Here is a 15,836-nt window from a genome sequence, read left to right as displayed (position 1 = left end):
CACATCTTATCAGGGCTGACTGATTAAAATCACTTGTAAGAGCCTAGTTAGCACAAACAAAGCATCTAATCAATGCATGTGCAGCAAAAGAGTCCTTGTGTGCTGCTTTGCTCTCAAGTGATTAGATGTGAAGCTCAGGCTGCTCTCCAGTGATTCACTCTGTGTTGTAGAAACGACAGCAAAAACGCATAACGGCTTCCCATGTTGACAGAGCAACTGAGCCACTGGGAAAACTTACCTCGTGCTTTTAAAAGAGCGCAAGATGAAGCATCTCGTGTTGTCTTTGAGTGGAAGTCGATACATATTGTCTGCTATACTGAAATGTCCTGCAAATAGTGTTTGTTAAACACTACATACTGGACGTGTTTCATAAATAAACACCTCTGCAGGGCGTAAACTACTGCATGCGTTCAAAACTATACAAAATATAATGCTATATATGTGCATTAAGGTAAAGAGTAGATTTGAAAAGCTGTTGTGAAGAGACCTGAAACAAAACGACACTGACAGCGATGCACGTGATGATGATGACGGCTAGAGGCGCCTTTCAAAATAAAAGACTTGTTTCGACACAAAGTTTACAAAATTTCGTTAAAATATAAGTTTTTCATGTATTAATATTATTAATATTTATTTTACACAAATTTGTATTAAATATGGATTTTAATTCGTACATTTTAATAATTATTTAATAATGTGCAGTAATAATCTAAATAATAATACAACGAAATCATTAGCTGTTTTATTTTTCTTACTTATATTCTCTTATTATTATGTATCAATCAAGGCTGTATTTTATTTTAAATTTTTTGTGCCAGCAGAGGGCGAACATTATTTAACAGATTTCCAGACAGACAGATTCTTTCATTCATACAGACAACTTTGAAGTAGGGGACACTATTATCTGCAGGACACAATAACCGCAGTAAAAGTCCACTTTATGTACCCATGGCTGTGTTCAGCGTTTGTTTTTGTTTCCTCTTTGATGTGACATGGGTATTTATCGTTCATTCAGCTACGCCAACATACACCGTTTATAAAAAGATGTGTTGAGATTGGCGCGAGTGTTTTTATTTTGGCATCACAGTCCCTGAACCTCTTGATATCTTTGGGCATGCACCAGCCCTCATGCTGTTATGAAAGTTATTTATAGTTTTTGGTTAGCATTTTATCTTTAAAAGGACATGAGATTAAACCACTGTGAAATAGCCACTGTCCTTTAGCAAATTTGATCTTTTTTAGGCCTGTCACACATAAATAATGGTTACAGTAAAACCACCAGTAGGTGGCAGCAAGTCCCTGTTTTGACGAATGATTCATTAAATTGTTCAAATCAAACGATTCGTTCAAAACGGCTGATTCGATTAGAAACGAAACAAGCTGTCATCCCAATGTGCAAACAACCCCATTCTAAATTCTATGTGATATAAGTCATTTTTAATATTTTTTAGGGCAGATAGGCTGGATAGTATGCACATTGGGACGCAGGGAGAGTATTCATCTGACAGACGGTTAAATCACTGGCTCACTTGATTCGTTCAAAAACTGATTCATTGAAGGAAATGACAGAGAATCAGTTTAAAGAGGAAGTGTGCTTGATGTAAGGGGGCCAGAGTGATTTTGCCAGCCCTTTTGCTCACTCCAGATAAGTAAAGTTCTTGAATAGAAGGGAGGGTTGTACCGATGATTCGCTCAGCAGTCCGGACTACCCTCTGTAGTCTTCTGAGGTCACATTTGTTAGCTGAGCTGAACCGGTACAGGTACAACTTCCTCAGCTGGCGAAGGAAGTAAAATCTCTGCTGGACTTTTTCACAATGGAGTCAATGTGAATGTCCCACTTCAGGTCCTGAGAGATAGTGGTGCCCAGTATGGGGGTTTTACTGAGGGGATGCTTTTTGTCATTTTTTCAACCATCCCCCGCATCCCCCCTCAATTCAAGCCTGGTCTTTGCATTTTACAGCTTATGTTTGATCATTTTTGTGATTATCACCTTTACTAAAGGCACTGTATATTTGGAAATACCACATATCAAATACTATTATCTGGAAGACATTGAAATCACATATCTGTGCAGGCAATAGTCAATCACACCAGCTGGCCGCTCTTTTTAGCCAATCAGAAGAAAGTCTTCTCACACTTCCAGTCTTTGTTTGGAATTTATGTTTTTGCTCCCTCTTTCCTCATATTAGCAAACTATGCAACATCAGTTTTGTCCCAAAATACATTCTATGCACTATGCACTTACACTGTGCACTATGAATTGCACCATCTAGTGAATTAAATTTAGGTTTTTATTATATAGGTTATTTTGTCATCCACTATGTAAGAAAAATGTTTAAAGTATTTTTTTATAACAATAACCTGTTATCTTCACTCTTTTTAAGTCTTAATGTGTTAATTGGCCTTTACAGTGATGTTTCCCATCATTGTGTGAATCAGCTTTCCATTTTCCAGTAAGCCTCTGTGGAAAAAGTAACAACACTCTCAGCTCTCATTTTCTGCTTTGCATTGTGGGTCACAGTATGATGGTAGGTATTAACTCCCACTGAGAGCTTAACCAGCGCCTTAGTTTTCACTTACTCAGAGCATTTATCACTCAAACTTCTCATCAGCTCTCCAAGTTAGAGGAACTCCACCTATGTCACAGTCATCCAGTTTGTCTCTTAGTTAAACCAAGTATTTCAATCTGCTGTCTTATTTATAACTCTCAAAAGATTCAAATAAATAAACCGAAGCAAACGTCTTGGACATTAGCGATAGACCAACACTGAAAAGGAGGACAGGAAGCTAAACAGAATCACGCCACTCAGATTTAATGCTGAAAACATCTGTTTAAAAGGATGAGCTCTTCAACCGTTTATTTATTTTGATTCCCTGCCATGTTTTCACTCAAATGCATGGAGTCCCCATATGGTCCTCCACCTGAAACATTTTCGACAGATTTTTCACTCATTGCATTCTCTCAATGCAGTGATATAAACTGCAGAACCGTAATCTTCTCGCATCTGTTTCTTTTCAGACAGGATGGAGATAAAAATGTGGCTCTGGAAAAAAACTGTGGTATACACTTGCCCTTCCCCCTCAGAAAAATGCCTTTCTAGTGTTTCAGTCACTTATGGCCAATGTTCTCTAGACATATACATCACAGGACTGACTTCATGTAGATATACACGTACGTCTCTGTTTTATGGACCTTGCATGGAAAAGTAAATTGTTTTTATGCTTACATGTGCAAGTATTTGAGAGTTTGTGTTGTTGTGTTTTGAATTGTGTCTGAATAAAGAAAAATCACAACACGGGGCACTATATTTCGCCTCTTCAAATTTGGTTAATGGACAAACTTAAGACTTTAAAAACAAACAAATCAATCTGTTTTATTTATCATGATTCAATTTACAAAATTACTCATTAGAAATACTAAAAAATACGTAAACATCAACTGCTTGATTTCTGAATGAAATGAATTAATCTGCGATTGTGTCAACATATTAAAGTTTTGTCTCTCGCACACAGTCAGAATTTAGCTGGGAAAATGACTAAAACAATATTAGTTCTTAACCGCATCACAGTTTCCATCTTAAGACAGACGGATGATCTCAAATTTCTTAGGCACTCTGGAAGGCAGCTCCTCTTCATCTATCTGAGCTGTGAGCTCCTGAGCCATGATGCCTGCCGGGTCAGGGCCAGGCACCTGGCCCAGCTGCATGTCTTTAGGACAGTCTGCGTTGTAGGTCTTGACATAGTTTTCCACCGGCCAACCACGAAACTCTTCTGGTTCACTGCATACGAGACCTGTGTGGGACACACTGGGGTGGTGCTTCAGCCAATAGATCAAGTAATGAATGTTGTAATCACAAATCCAGGGGTTGTCCTCCAGAGACAGTTTTTTCAGGAAGTAAAGGTCCTCCAAAACGCCATATTGAAAATAGCGCAGGCTGTTGTTGGACAGGTCCAGTTCTCCCAAGTTCAGCAGGCCTGTAAAGGCAGCTACAGAAAACCGAAAAAGCAGTAAATAGATGAACAGTCTCTTCAGATTTCATTTTTAAAACCTATACCAGAAGATTATTTTAATTAGAGGACAGGACTGAATGAATTACACCTCTTTAGCTTTGAAGTGAGCTCAATCTGCCAACTAGCTGTGTTCTCACTGTGATCTCTGAACTGACTGATGAACTAAAGAGAAGCTAGTCTGTGGTTCCTGAGCCTGGAGTGTGACTGAATGAGTGTTTTCATCCCTCTAGGGAACAATTAGATGACACACCCTGCTGCTCTGTTCATTAGAGCCCAACCGACTGCGATTAAGTGCATTTTTTAGGCAGTCTAGAAAGGCTTAAATGCCTTATAATTATAGCGGCATTAGCAAGTACTTCAGTTTTGTTTGAAACTCCCGATGAAGTGCTTTTGAGGTAGACTTAATTGTAAAAAAAATGCAAGCAGGGAAATACAGTGGTCAGTTGATTAAATATATGGCATTTCTAATGACTTTAAGGAAATTTTAAATGGATTCGCTTTAAACCAAAGAGCTGACTACAGTATCTGACAGACTCTGGGAAAAAAAATTTTAGAAAGTCAAAAATTCAATCCTTCTAAAAGACTTACATCCCAACACTAAAGTTAATGAATGGATTTAAAATTAAGATTTTCAACCTTTAGAGTTTAGGGGACACAAGTGTATATAAAAAAAAGCTATACTGTCTTGGTAACCCTTTATAATTGACATCATTAAGATCATTTGCAAATGTTCATTCAAATCGTTTACACCGATCCCGCTTGTTGACAACACTGGCTTGAACAGACTATTACAGACCTTTTGTGTTTCATGGAAGAAAGATTACAGGAGTCCTAAAGCTGCTAAATGTGTCTGCTCAGCAAGAAATGGCCTACCGATTTTTTTACAAGCAATTCTATTCTGTGAACCCCCTGCCCTGTTTGTTCTAATTGGTAAAGGCTTGAAAATGAACATGCTGAGGTTTATTGCTTTCTCCACAATAACAACGTTTGATAGCTGTGCTGCATAGTCGAGGCACACTTTGATTTCTCTCATTCTTTATTCCCATCATTTACTTTAGTTCTTTCACCAACTCAGTCTCTTAACAAATGATTGTCACATGTAAGCCCTTCAGTTTAATGTAGAGTCGATTCATGCACAAACAGAATGTGGCCTGTTTTCCAAGTGCAACGGAAAGGAAAATGAATGGTTTCTACAGTAGTTAACCTTTCGTGAGTTCCGCAACTGGTGTCTTTTCATTCAGTGTCTGACAAGATGCTTTAAAACTTTAATGTCAGACTTCTTTTCAATTGAGACTCATTCCTTGTCCCTTACTGTATTGCTGCGCCAAACATCTGTTTCCTGCACTTTGTGCAACAATCAAATGTGTATACAGTATGTCTTGAGGACATGATTTGGTTGTGTACCATTGGCTTACCGATGTCGATGCTTTCCAAACTGTTTCCACTCAGGTTCAAGAGCTTTAGGTCTTTAACGTGTACATACTCCTTTGGTCTCAGCTGCTTGATGTTGTTTCTGGATAAATCCAGTTTCACAATATCCAACGGGATGTCAGCCGGCACTGTTTTAAGGTCTACGGAAGAGAGAGTTGAATTACTGTAATCATGTAGGCCTGTTGGAAAAGGTAACTTCATAATAAGCACAATTACACGTTTGATTGACATGTGCATTCAGCAATAAATGTTACATCGTTTTGAGTTATTTTGATTCCCAGGGAATATTGTGCAATTGACAATGTGCTTACAAAGCGCTTTGAAGGGCTTTCTGTTTCCAAATGATTTCCAGCAGGCTAAACATGCATGGAAACATCTGCCATGACAATTGTTGGAAGTTCTGTACAGTTGGTTCCTCGTTGGTGGTCTGCTAAAGTCATTTTCTCAGACACTTACTGATAATGGCATTCATACTAACTAGTATCTGAATATGGATCTTAAATTTTACGCAAAGCAAGACCACTGTGAAGAAGCCCTCTGTGTATTTTTTGGAAAACTCTGGGCACTTAGAAAGCTCAGCGCAACGCTTTGGATGGCTCCTGCAAACAATGCCTGGCTATATTTATTTATATAATCACAGAGAAAGCTATTAAAATGCGTACATATGGCACACGTTTGGAGGTAACTCTTGAAACTCTGTGAGACATCGCAGTCTCTGTGATATCCGGAAATGTTATCATGGGACTCATCTGCTCGACATGTGAGAAAGCTATGCGGCATGCAGAACTGATACAGCTGCACTTCCTGCTTTGACCTGCCAGAGCACCTGTTTTAAACCCTAGAGTGCCTCCAATGAGAGATCTTGCTCAGATTTTACATTCTGCTTTTGTTCTGCCACCTAAATAAACACTGATTTGATCCACAGTCAGTAGTAGAGTAGATATGACACCGTTTTACAGTGTCTCTGGGATCTGGAGATTTCTGAATTGTACCCGAAGAAATGAACGTACAGTAATTCTTGTTGCTACTTCAGGGGAAAGCCTTCCCAGAAGTTGAGATCACTAATTCTTGGCTTTTAGTCTCTTGCACTTGTCATAAGATTCCTGCATGTGCAGCTTTCTGTGATTAATGCTGACAAAAGAAATAGCCATTTATCCATTAGGTCCACAGAACAGTTGATGTAAGGCTACAAAAGTGTGATTTTTTTTGAGGGAGTGATTCAGGATGCCTCCCTCGGCTCCAGACTGCTGACTCAATATTTCTGACAAGCAGAGAAGTCCAAATCCCACTGACTTCGAAATCCATCTGACTTCATTTATTTCACTTCATTTGACTGTTTTCTATCGCATACGTTTTGCTTGCCTCATCTAACCCTGAAGATTTCGTCTTTGGCCTGGCAGTTTCTCTCATCTCCTTATGGATGTCAGAGCACATTTAGCTAGTTTTTCAATATAATGAACCTTGCTTAACAAGATGGAGAACTCAAAATTCATGTGCAGAAACGGGGTGCCCCAGAGAAGATAAAAAAAAATCTTGCACTGACAAAGAGCTCTTTCTTAGTTAAATGCTGAATTAAATCTGTCTTCTTTGAGTGAAATTTAAATGACACATTCTTTGTCATATCTCACAGCCATCTCTTCATCAGAAAAATACCCCTCTTGTCCTAAGTCCTTCCCTGAAACACTATAAGACATGCATAAGACACAGACCAGCACTGTCCTCGTATTCCCATGGAGACTTACATGTATAGCCATAGTAATGTGGTATTTCCTATGCTTTTGGAAGAGAGTTTTTTTTAGGGGACCGATTCACAAAGGGAGCGAATTTTGTCGTTGTTTTGCAGACAGCCTTTTGAAATATTACACTGAGATTCAAGCTTCAGAAAAGTTATGGTGTCTTGATAACAGTCAGAATATGCCATTAATGTGTCTCTAGAGAAACGTTTCCAGATGTTGAAGCTGGAAAGATACTCACTGCCTTTCCGCTAGGTCCCTCGCATCTTATATTTCATGTTTCCAGACATTTGTTCCACTCTGCTGTGAATTAGAAAGTAACTTACCACATGCTGAGTCAGCAGAATATCTATCTGTCTGTCTGTCTGTCTGTCTGTCTGTCTGTCTGTCTATCTATCTATCTATCTATCTATCTATCAACTTTAAAATTGTTTGCATTTTTTTTATTCAATTTTTTTCTCAAACTGACACCATGTCTCAGCATGTGTATGCAGGAATTGTTTCTTAAACTATAGATGGAAAGCTGCTTTACACAATTAAAAGGCAGTGTCTGGGGACTTGAGGAAAGCATTATTCATTGTGTCTTGTGTTTATTGTGGAATAAACGGCACTTTGCCCTAACTGGTACTGTCTGCAGTGAAACCACTTCAACATTTCAATTTGCTAAAAAGAAACCACACATTTTCAAACTAACCCTGTTCATCTTTCTGTCGGATTTAATTGCTTAATTGCATTTCATTTGGCTGCCTCCTTCACAAATCTTTTCACATTCGTGTTTCATACAACAGCTATGTAAATGATTGAAAGATAATTCTGCATAATTCACTAAACTGATTAGTATATTAGCAAGGTCAAATAGTTCTTTCTTTAAGTTTTGATTTGTTTCGTGGAAATGAATGCTAATCGCGGAATAGAGTACCTAGTAAATGGACCAAATTTTTCATGATACCACTGTTGAGTTTACACAGTCAACAGTGGTATTGCTCAAGCTTTCTTGGTAACCCCTTGTTACTGGACACAACATAAAAATAGAAATTACTGTGTGCACATTCACAGTGACCATTATAGTCACCATGGTAAATCAATTGTGAATCACTGGATTTTCCCAAACAGAGTAATGAGTAAGTTTCTTCACAACCATGACTTGACTCCCATATGTCCCTCAAAATAGTGAGCAATAGTTTTCTCACCTCTGTTCCTGCAGTCCATACGGGGCACAGGGTGAACATAGGTGTGGCATAAAGAGGTTGCATCTGCCTTTTTTTGGGAAGCCGGTAGGAGTTGATTGTCTGGATCTGGGGTCACTATGCTCTGCTGTGGGGTACACAGAAGCTCTGCATCCAGCTTCTTCAGTTGTCTCCCCAGGAATTCCCTGGGCTCAGCACAGCGTGCATAATTGCCGATGTTACGGTTACTGGGCACTTGGATGAACCTGATCAGGGTGTCCAGCTGGCAGTCACACCTCCAGGGATTGTCATGGAGTCGCAAGTACTTGAGTTGCGGCATTGGGATCAGCATGGCTTCGCTCGCCACCTGCAGAAGGTTGTGCTGCAGCAGTAAAGTGGTGAGTCTGCTCAGGCCATTGAAAGCTCCCTCCTCTATGTGGGAGATTTCGTTCTGCTGGAGATCCAGACTCTTTAGGTTTCGGAAGTGACTGAAGGTGTTGTCTCGCAGCACCTTGATCCGGTTCCGTGCCAGCAGCAGGTGGTGAATGTCCTCCGGCCAGCCCAACAATACGGCTGTCAAATGGCGCTCTTGGCAGTCAAAGTACTTTTCCCCATTGACAGTACTTTCATTGCAGTCTGCAGCAAACCTCTTGGAGGTACTTGACCGGCCTCGACTCCGCATTCGGCGTCCCTTTCCACCCTTGCGTGCCTCAGTGGACCAGACCACCAGGCACAGCAGCAGCAGCAGACCGCAGAGCAGCCGCATGGCAAACAGCAGCAGCTGGGTTAACCAGTCAAGTAGATTCTTAGCGTAACTTCGATAAACCAAGAGCTTGCTTTAGTCAGAATGAGGGAGCACAGCTGCAGTCCCTGAGAAAAGACAAACGAAATGTAAATAACTGCATTACCAAGAGCTGCATCCCCAAACAGAGAGAGAGGACATACACACTAATGAATAGCACCTTTGTCTTACTGTTAATTCAAAACAAGTAAAACCTCATAGAACAGTACTTATTTTTAAAGGAATGTTGAAGGTTTAATGCAAGTTAAACTCAATCTACAACCTATAATTTAATGTTCCATTCTATGAAAATGTATAGTTTAGTCATCCAAAAGGATTAAATGCCAAATGTGGCTTATGATTTTGCAAAAGCAGTTGCATCAATGCTGCACAGACATTGACAGAAAGGAAGTTTGGAGCATTTGTACACACATATGTGTGCCAGTCCTATTACATCATCCCTTAAATCTGTTGCACTGCTTACAAATCCTCACCTGTGACTTTAACCAAGAAATTCATTCATTTCATTTTCATCTTTAGATAAGTGGAATTGATTTGGATTGGTTGACAGATGTTACAAGGGTTGGTTTTTCTATAACGGCACTGCTATGAAGTAGTTCCAGGTTTGTTGACCTATCGTCACAATCACTTTGCCACATTCTTTCCAAGTTAGTAACAGCAGACCATAAAAAGTAGGCTAGATTTACACATCCTGAAATAACACACTATATAGACAAGTACGCTTGGTAACTGTGTTACAGTTTAGTATAGAATAAGCATTTAATTCTTGAAATCCATTTCCAACTTTGTTGTGCATGAATGTTTTTTTAACAATTTAATAGTCCATCATAAATTGTTCTTTACTTGGTGTAGGAAAACTTCTTAAAAAAGTTAAGTAAATAAAGTTTCATTACCGTATGTCAAGGATCAATGCAGTATAATATTCGAACTATAATTAAAAATGGTCTAAAATATTTGGATGACTGCTTTCCCTAATGATTGCATAAAAACAATCATCCATAGGCGGGGGAGTGTGTGTGTGTGTGTGTGTATGTATTCACTGCTCTGTGTGTGTGCACTTCGGATGGGTTAAATGCAGAGCACAAATTCTGAGTATGGTTCACCATACTTGGCTGAATGTCATGTCACTCACTCAAACAGAATAAATTATAACTCGATTTATGGCATAATCACTTTTATGAGCCCACACCCTGCTATGTCAATATTTGCCTTGTGGGGAGACATGCAGCATTTTTACTATTTAATAACAATTACGAAAAAGTCCTCATTACCTACATGTTTTTCTCTCAGTTTGCTAATGCATTAATGTTGTAATTACCTCCCATAGACTTTGCATGAGTCAATGTGCTGTTGCAGAGACATATATAAAAAGACTGTGTTTCTCTAGCACTCTCAAAACATTGTGCTGTTTGTTTGATTAGTCCGGCGTACTCCGTTGAGTAATGTGAATGAAGATGAATAGGAATGCTGACAGACAGTTTCACATACAGCAGTTTTCTATTTAAAGCACGGTTTTAATTGGCTAACAGGAGAAACAAGAGTGAACTGGAAGGGCAGTGCTAATAAAAAAGCTCTAACTTTAACAGGGATGCTGTACCTTACTCATTCTCTTTGTGAGTCTGCTGAACATCTGCCCCAAAATCTATGAAAAGCTGTTATGTGACTTGCAGCTGAACCATTATAATACTGATAGCATTGAAATTCAGCAGGGTATTTTGGGCTTCAGGGCTTTCCCTGCCTTTCAAGACACTGTAAAACTAGTGTAAAACAGGTCTTGGCAAGACTTGTACCTCTGACAGGCAACATTCTTCCAGTCTATAGTTACGTGGCTGTGCAGCTATTCTCACAGATGTATCATGCAATTAAATTGTTAAAATTGTATTAGCAGGAGCAGATCCATGTTCTCTCTTTCCAGTGATAAAAACACTATGACTATGACATCATGTGAACATGCTGTGTGATAATCATTGAACTTTCCTGCTTTTACTTCACAGACTTTTGCACTTGTGGTTATGCCAATGGAAAAGGTTTTATAACTTTTAGCACATATGCATTCCTGTACAGATCATTGAAGCAACGTACCTTTACATCTAGATTTTTTAAAACCTTGTGAACTGATAGACATTCATTCATATAGTACTTACTCAAGCAAAACAGAAAATGCCACTTGCGTTGTGATAATGTTAAACAAAGAATTTCCTTTAAATAAAACAGCTTTTGCTAGTTGAAACCTATAATGTAATTTTGACATCTATAAAAAAAATAGTTGAGTTCACAAGCAAATTTTTATACTATTAAGATATAGAAACATTTAAGTTGAAAACATTTTGTATATTTATGGATTTAAATGTTATATACAAATCATACAAATATGATAATCCCAGGAATAAAGGGAATCTGTGTGTGGATATGACTGCTCATGAGCGGACATTAACAGGAAACAGTCAGCACTTCAGGTGAATGAACCAGCATAACGCTATCCTTGTGTGAGTCACATCCTTGGTTTACTACAGTAATAGAAGGAAAGAAGAACCAAGGGATGGAAAACTTCAATAGGGAATGGAGCAGAACGCAGGCACTGTTCACCGTCCAACATGAGACAGGGAGTGTGTATTTTCTTTTCAACTCCTTTATTACTTAATATTCCATGCCACCCAAAGTCTAGGTCACCCAGCATGTCCAAAAGAATGCTCCTGATTATTTTAGGTCCAGAGATAAAGACCTGAAATAATTTTGGTTAGAGACCTTGAGAAGAATTTACCCCCCTCCCACACTGTATAGACCCCAGTTATCAGCACAAAGTGTGTGTGAGAGAACACGCTTACATGGCCAGCAGTGCTTAATTAAAACCATTTGAACTTCCTGATTTTTTTGCTTTTATCAAAGTGTTTTCCTTTTTACTCAAACCTAAAAAATAAACCTCTCCTTTTAAGTGAAAATCCTTTTTAGGACATATATTTAAGTCTTTGGACTCACACAGACATCAATCAATACTTTCCTGTTCAGGCTTCTTTTTTTTTTTTTTTTTTTTTTTTTTAAATAAGACCACAAGCATGCATTTCAAAATAATCACCCAGTCTTTCTCCTCACGTTTTTGCTACTTTCCTGAACAGCATGCAGAGTTGGACAGCGTGTCTTGAATAGAGACACAATTGCTAAACAAACTTTTCACACAAACTGACTCCAGTCCCTGCCAAAATTAAAACTGCAGGAAGCATGCAATTTCTTTGTTACGAAACTGCAGTCAGTTCAAGAGTGCATGGCTAACTGTACATCCATCTGCACTGGCAATGCAAGAAAGATTTCCCCAAACACATGCAAACATGCACACTCATAAGTCCTCAGGTACCTGTGCACAGGGAAATGCATCCGAAATTTCATCCAATCTGGATATGTCCTGTTAGCTGATCTTTAGGTCCTGTCATGAGCTTTGTGCGGAGCTGGATGCCTGAACTCAGCGGTCTGATTGTATGTGTATGTGTGTGCAGTGTCTGTGCATGAGCATATGTGTGTGTGAGGCTCTGTGCAGCCCCCATGCTTGTGCCTGGTTTTAAATTACACGTTGCGTCTCTGTGCAGGCGAGCAGACCCATATGTCCCTCTTACAAATGTACCGCCTCCAGGCTTCCAGCACTTTGTGAGGCTCTTCATCAGTCTGATGTCAAAGAGACTCTGGATGAGGCAACCCCATTCAAAGGACTTGGAAAGTATCTTACTGGACTTGTTTTAAAGGGGTAGTTCACCCAAAAATAAAACATGTGACATGACATCTGGCATAACTTCATTCATGAGGGCACTCATTTTCAATGAATCAGTTCACCCAGTTCAAAAAAATTTTCACAAAACAAATATATATGGTTCTTGAGCTCATTAGAGTTCGAACTCAAGAAATACATTACTAAAAATTTCTCCTCTCAAAGAAAGAAAGTACTTTATACAGGTTTTGAACAACATAACTGTGCATAAATGATAACAGGATTTCATTGTTTGAGTGAAATATTACTTGTGAAGCAGAAATGTTGGCACATCTGTCTATCATCTTGAGCAACTTGTCTTTGAGAACCGTCTTGCATTTATTATGCATTTTACATTAGTGCTCATAGTTGTGTAAACATAAAACAAATTAAACTGAATGGCATGTCAAACACAGGCAAGAGTAAATCACCAGCGCACAGTCACATGAGGGCAAGACAAAAGAGTAGTTAAAATACAGGCAGTGTGTCAAAACACAGAAACAGGCTAAACTAGGGGAAAAAAAACGTGTTCACACACTTCATACTATGTATTTTTCTAAATGCCAGGTATGCATCTTACTCTTAAATTCATCTTTGAGAATCTGATGTCTCGTATTGATTTGATATCTTTGAATTGGATATGTAATTGGCATGTAATACATATTTACCTGACTGTTAATAAATTGTTACATTTGATTCTATTCTGATTTACTCTGAAATTATTTTCTCAAGTAGATTAAGCGAAGGTTTATGTTACCGCAAATCTGCGTCCAAGGTTAATACATACTAAATGTCAGACTAAATGGAGCCAATGAGGGGCTAAAATATTATTGAAGTATTAGCATGGTTCGAGCATTTTTCATAATACTAGCCATAACCTCTGGTTATTGTCTTACTATATTCAAGTTGTTATATAATTATATTAATTATAGGGGCTTAGGTAAAACACGATTGGAATAGCATAATTCACAGTGCTAGCCATAACCTCTGATTATTGTATGAGCTTTAACTAAGTTGTTACATGGATGACTGTAGGGGGCTAAACAGAACCACTATTTAAAGAATGACAAGCATGAGGCGGTCTAATAAATAGTATAAATAATAAATAATAAATAGTATCATAACATCTGACTATTGATCAGACTGGCGAGTTTCTGATAGTGGGGCCCATGTAGAAAATCATCATGTGGCAACCTGAGAAACATAGATTTCTAATTGTAATAGTTCATGGGAGGAAAGGAAGAGGACAAAGGGGTCGGCTGGACTGCTGACGTATTTATTAACTCAACTCAAATTTCACAAACACCAACTGGTGACTTTTACTCTGACATCAACACATCCGCACAACACTTCCAGTTTACTCTTTTAGGTTTCCGATTCCCGTCAGCAGTCCGTCTCTCTCTCAACTGCTTCTGTCTCTCCTGGCGTTATATACTCTCTCCGCACCAATTACTGAAACGAGAAACAGGTCTTGATCGTTTTTGCCCAAACCACTCACTTACCGCTCATCTCCTGATTCTCTCTCCCGCTGCAGACTTCGCTAAACCACGCCATGCTGGATTCAGCCGCTGTATTTTAGGTGGCAAAGTATTCTGTTATGGTGGAGGCGTGAAGACAGGTTCGGATCCAAATGCAGCTTTATTGTATCAATGTAGTTAAACACAGGCAAGAGTAAATCACCAGCGAAGAGTAACAGTAGGGCAAGACAAAAGAGTAATCAAAACAGGCGTTGGTTCAAAACACTGGAACCATATCTCGGGCATGCCCTTGGGACAATTTTTACTACGTGTTTGTTAATATAACCTCATAAATGAACAGCACATACCCCTATTACTGGGACCCTGTGTAGAAACATGACCTGCCCTGCAGTGAGGACTTTGATGTATCTTTTCCTAGAAGTCATTTGTGTCTTTCACTGAGCTAAATACGGACAGTTCCTGTATTATTATTTTTTTTTTTGTTAAAATATTTGTAAAGAAAAACCCTAGAACATCTGGTTTACCTGCCTGAAAATATTAGATAAAAAATGTCATGGCAATCAATGCAATCTTAACCCCTTACTAGTAACCCCCCTTTTTTGGCATGGAGACCGAAATTACATACCCAAAATAAAAAGGTTTCTGCTCATGATTCTTTCTGACTAGATACATAATCAACCTTTGTTCACAAAGCTGACACTTTAAAGTTTACTGTTCAGGAATCAGAATCACTCAGACTGTTATGATAATAGAGATATATAAGCTCAAACATAAAAACTAAAATATTAAAACATATGTTTTAAATGTATTTTTAAAAATGTTGATATAGGAAATGAGTTTGAAAACACAGTGTAGCTAAGGCCACAAGTCTTCCAAAACTTCATAAAAAATTTCATAATCGAATCTGTAAAACTGTGAATTTTATGAAATATTTTCTAAGGCCATGTCATGTGTGTTTTTAGAGAAGGCTAATCAGATTGATTTATGGCCCTTGTCATCTCTATAAGATCTCACATGTAAACATTCCTGTGCTCTTTGTGTATGTTTCACTGTTGAAAGCTGCCCGATTCATTATTCTATTGTTCTCACCAAACGAGTCTTTCACACCTCCGCCAGGTATGACACATTATCCGCATTATTCTTTTATCATTATTCTTTTGTTTTTATTCCACCTTTATTAGCCTTGATTGTGGTTTTTCAGGCTTTACAAAGCAACAAAGCAGCGATCTCACTTCAGTCTCTCTTTGCATTTAGCCCTTATTTATCAAAAGTCTTACTATAAAAATACAACAAAACATTTTCTTACGACCTTACGTGAATTATTGAGACAAAAATGCATTATGAAGAAGAAAAGCACCTGCTATTAGTAGCATTGGGGCTTACGTTAGCATCAAGCTACATCAGACAATTTATGAAATTATTAGTACACTTTTACTCAAAACTCACTTTAAACCCCGATCAAGTGTTTATAATAACTTCCTT

At 38.5% G+C, this 15,836-nt stretch overlaps 1 protein-coding gene across 1 annotated transcript; it reads right to left on the bottom strand.

Moving 5' to 3' along the window:
- Positions 1–3,348: 3,348 nt before the first annotated feature.
- On the bottom strand, positions 3,349–12,686 carry lrrc17 (leucine rich repeat containing 17). The gene is made up of 4 exons (XM_052555209.1): positions 12,493–12,686; positions 8,366–9,211; positions 5,427–5,582; positions 3,349–3,987 (listed from the first exon to the last, which is right to left on the bottom strand). The coding sequence occupies exons 2-4, from the start codon at positions 9,105–9,107 to the stop codon at positions 3,578–3,580; spliced, it is 1,308 nt and encodes a 435-aa protein (XP_052411169.1). The 5' UTR covers positions 9,108–9,211; positions 12,493–12,686; the 3' UTR covers positions 3,349–3,577.
- Positions 12,687–15,836: the final 3,150 nt, after the last annotated feature.

Source organism: Carassius gibelio, chromosome B4 (genome assembly GCF_023724105.1).
Source record: "Carassius gibelio isolate Cgi1373 ecotype wild population from Czech Republic chromosome B4, carGib1.2-hapl.c, whole genome shotgun sequence".
NCBI classification, from domain to species: Eukaryota; Metazoa; Chordata; class Actinopteri; order Cypriniformes; family Cyprinidae; genus Carassius; species Carassius gibelio.
Note: the sequence above shows the minus strand (reverse complement) of the source record. Positions and strands in the feature narration are given on the sequence as shown.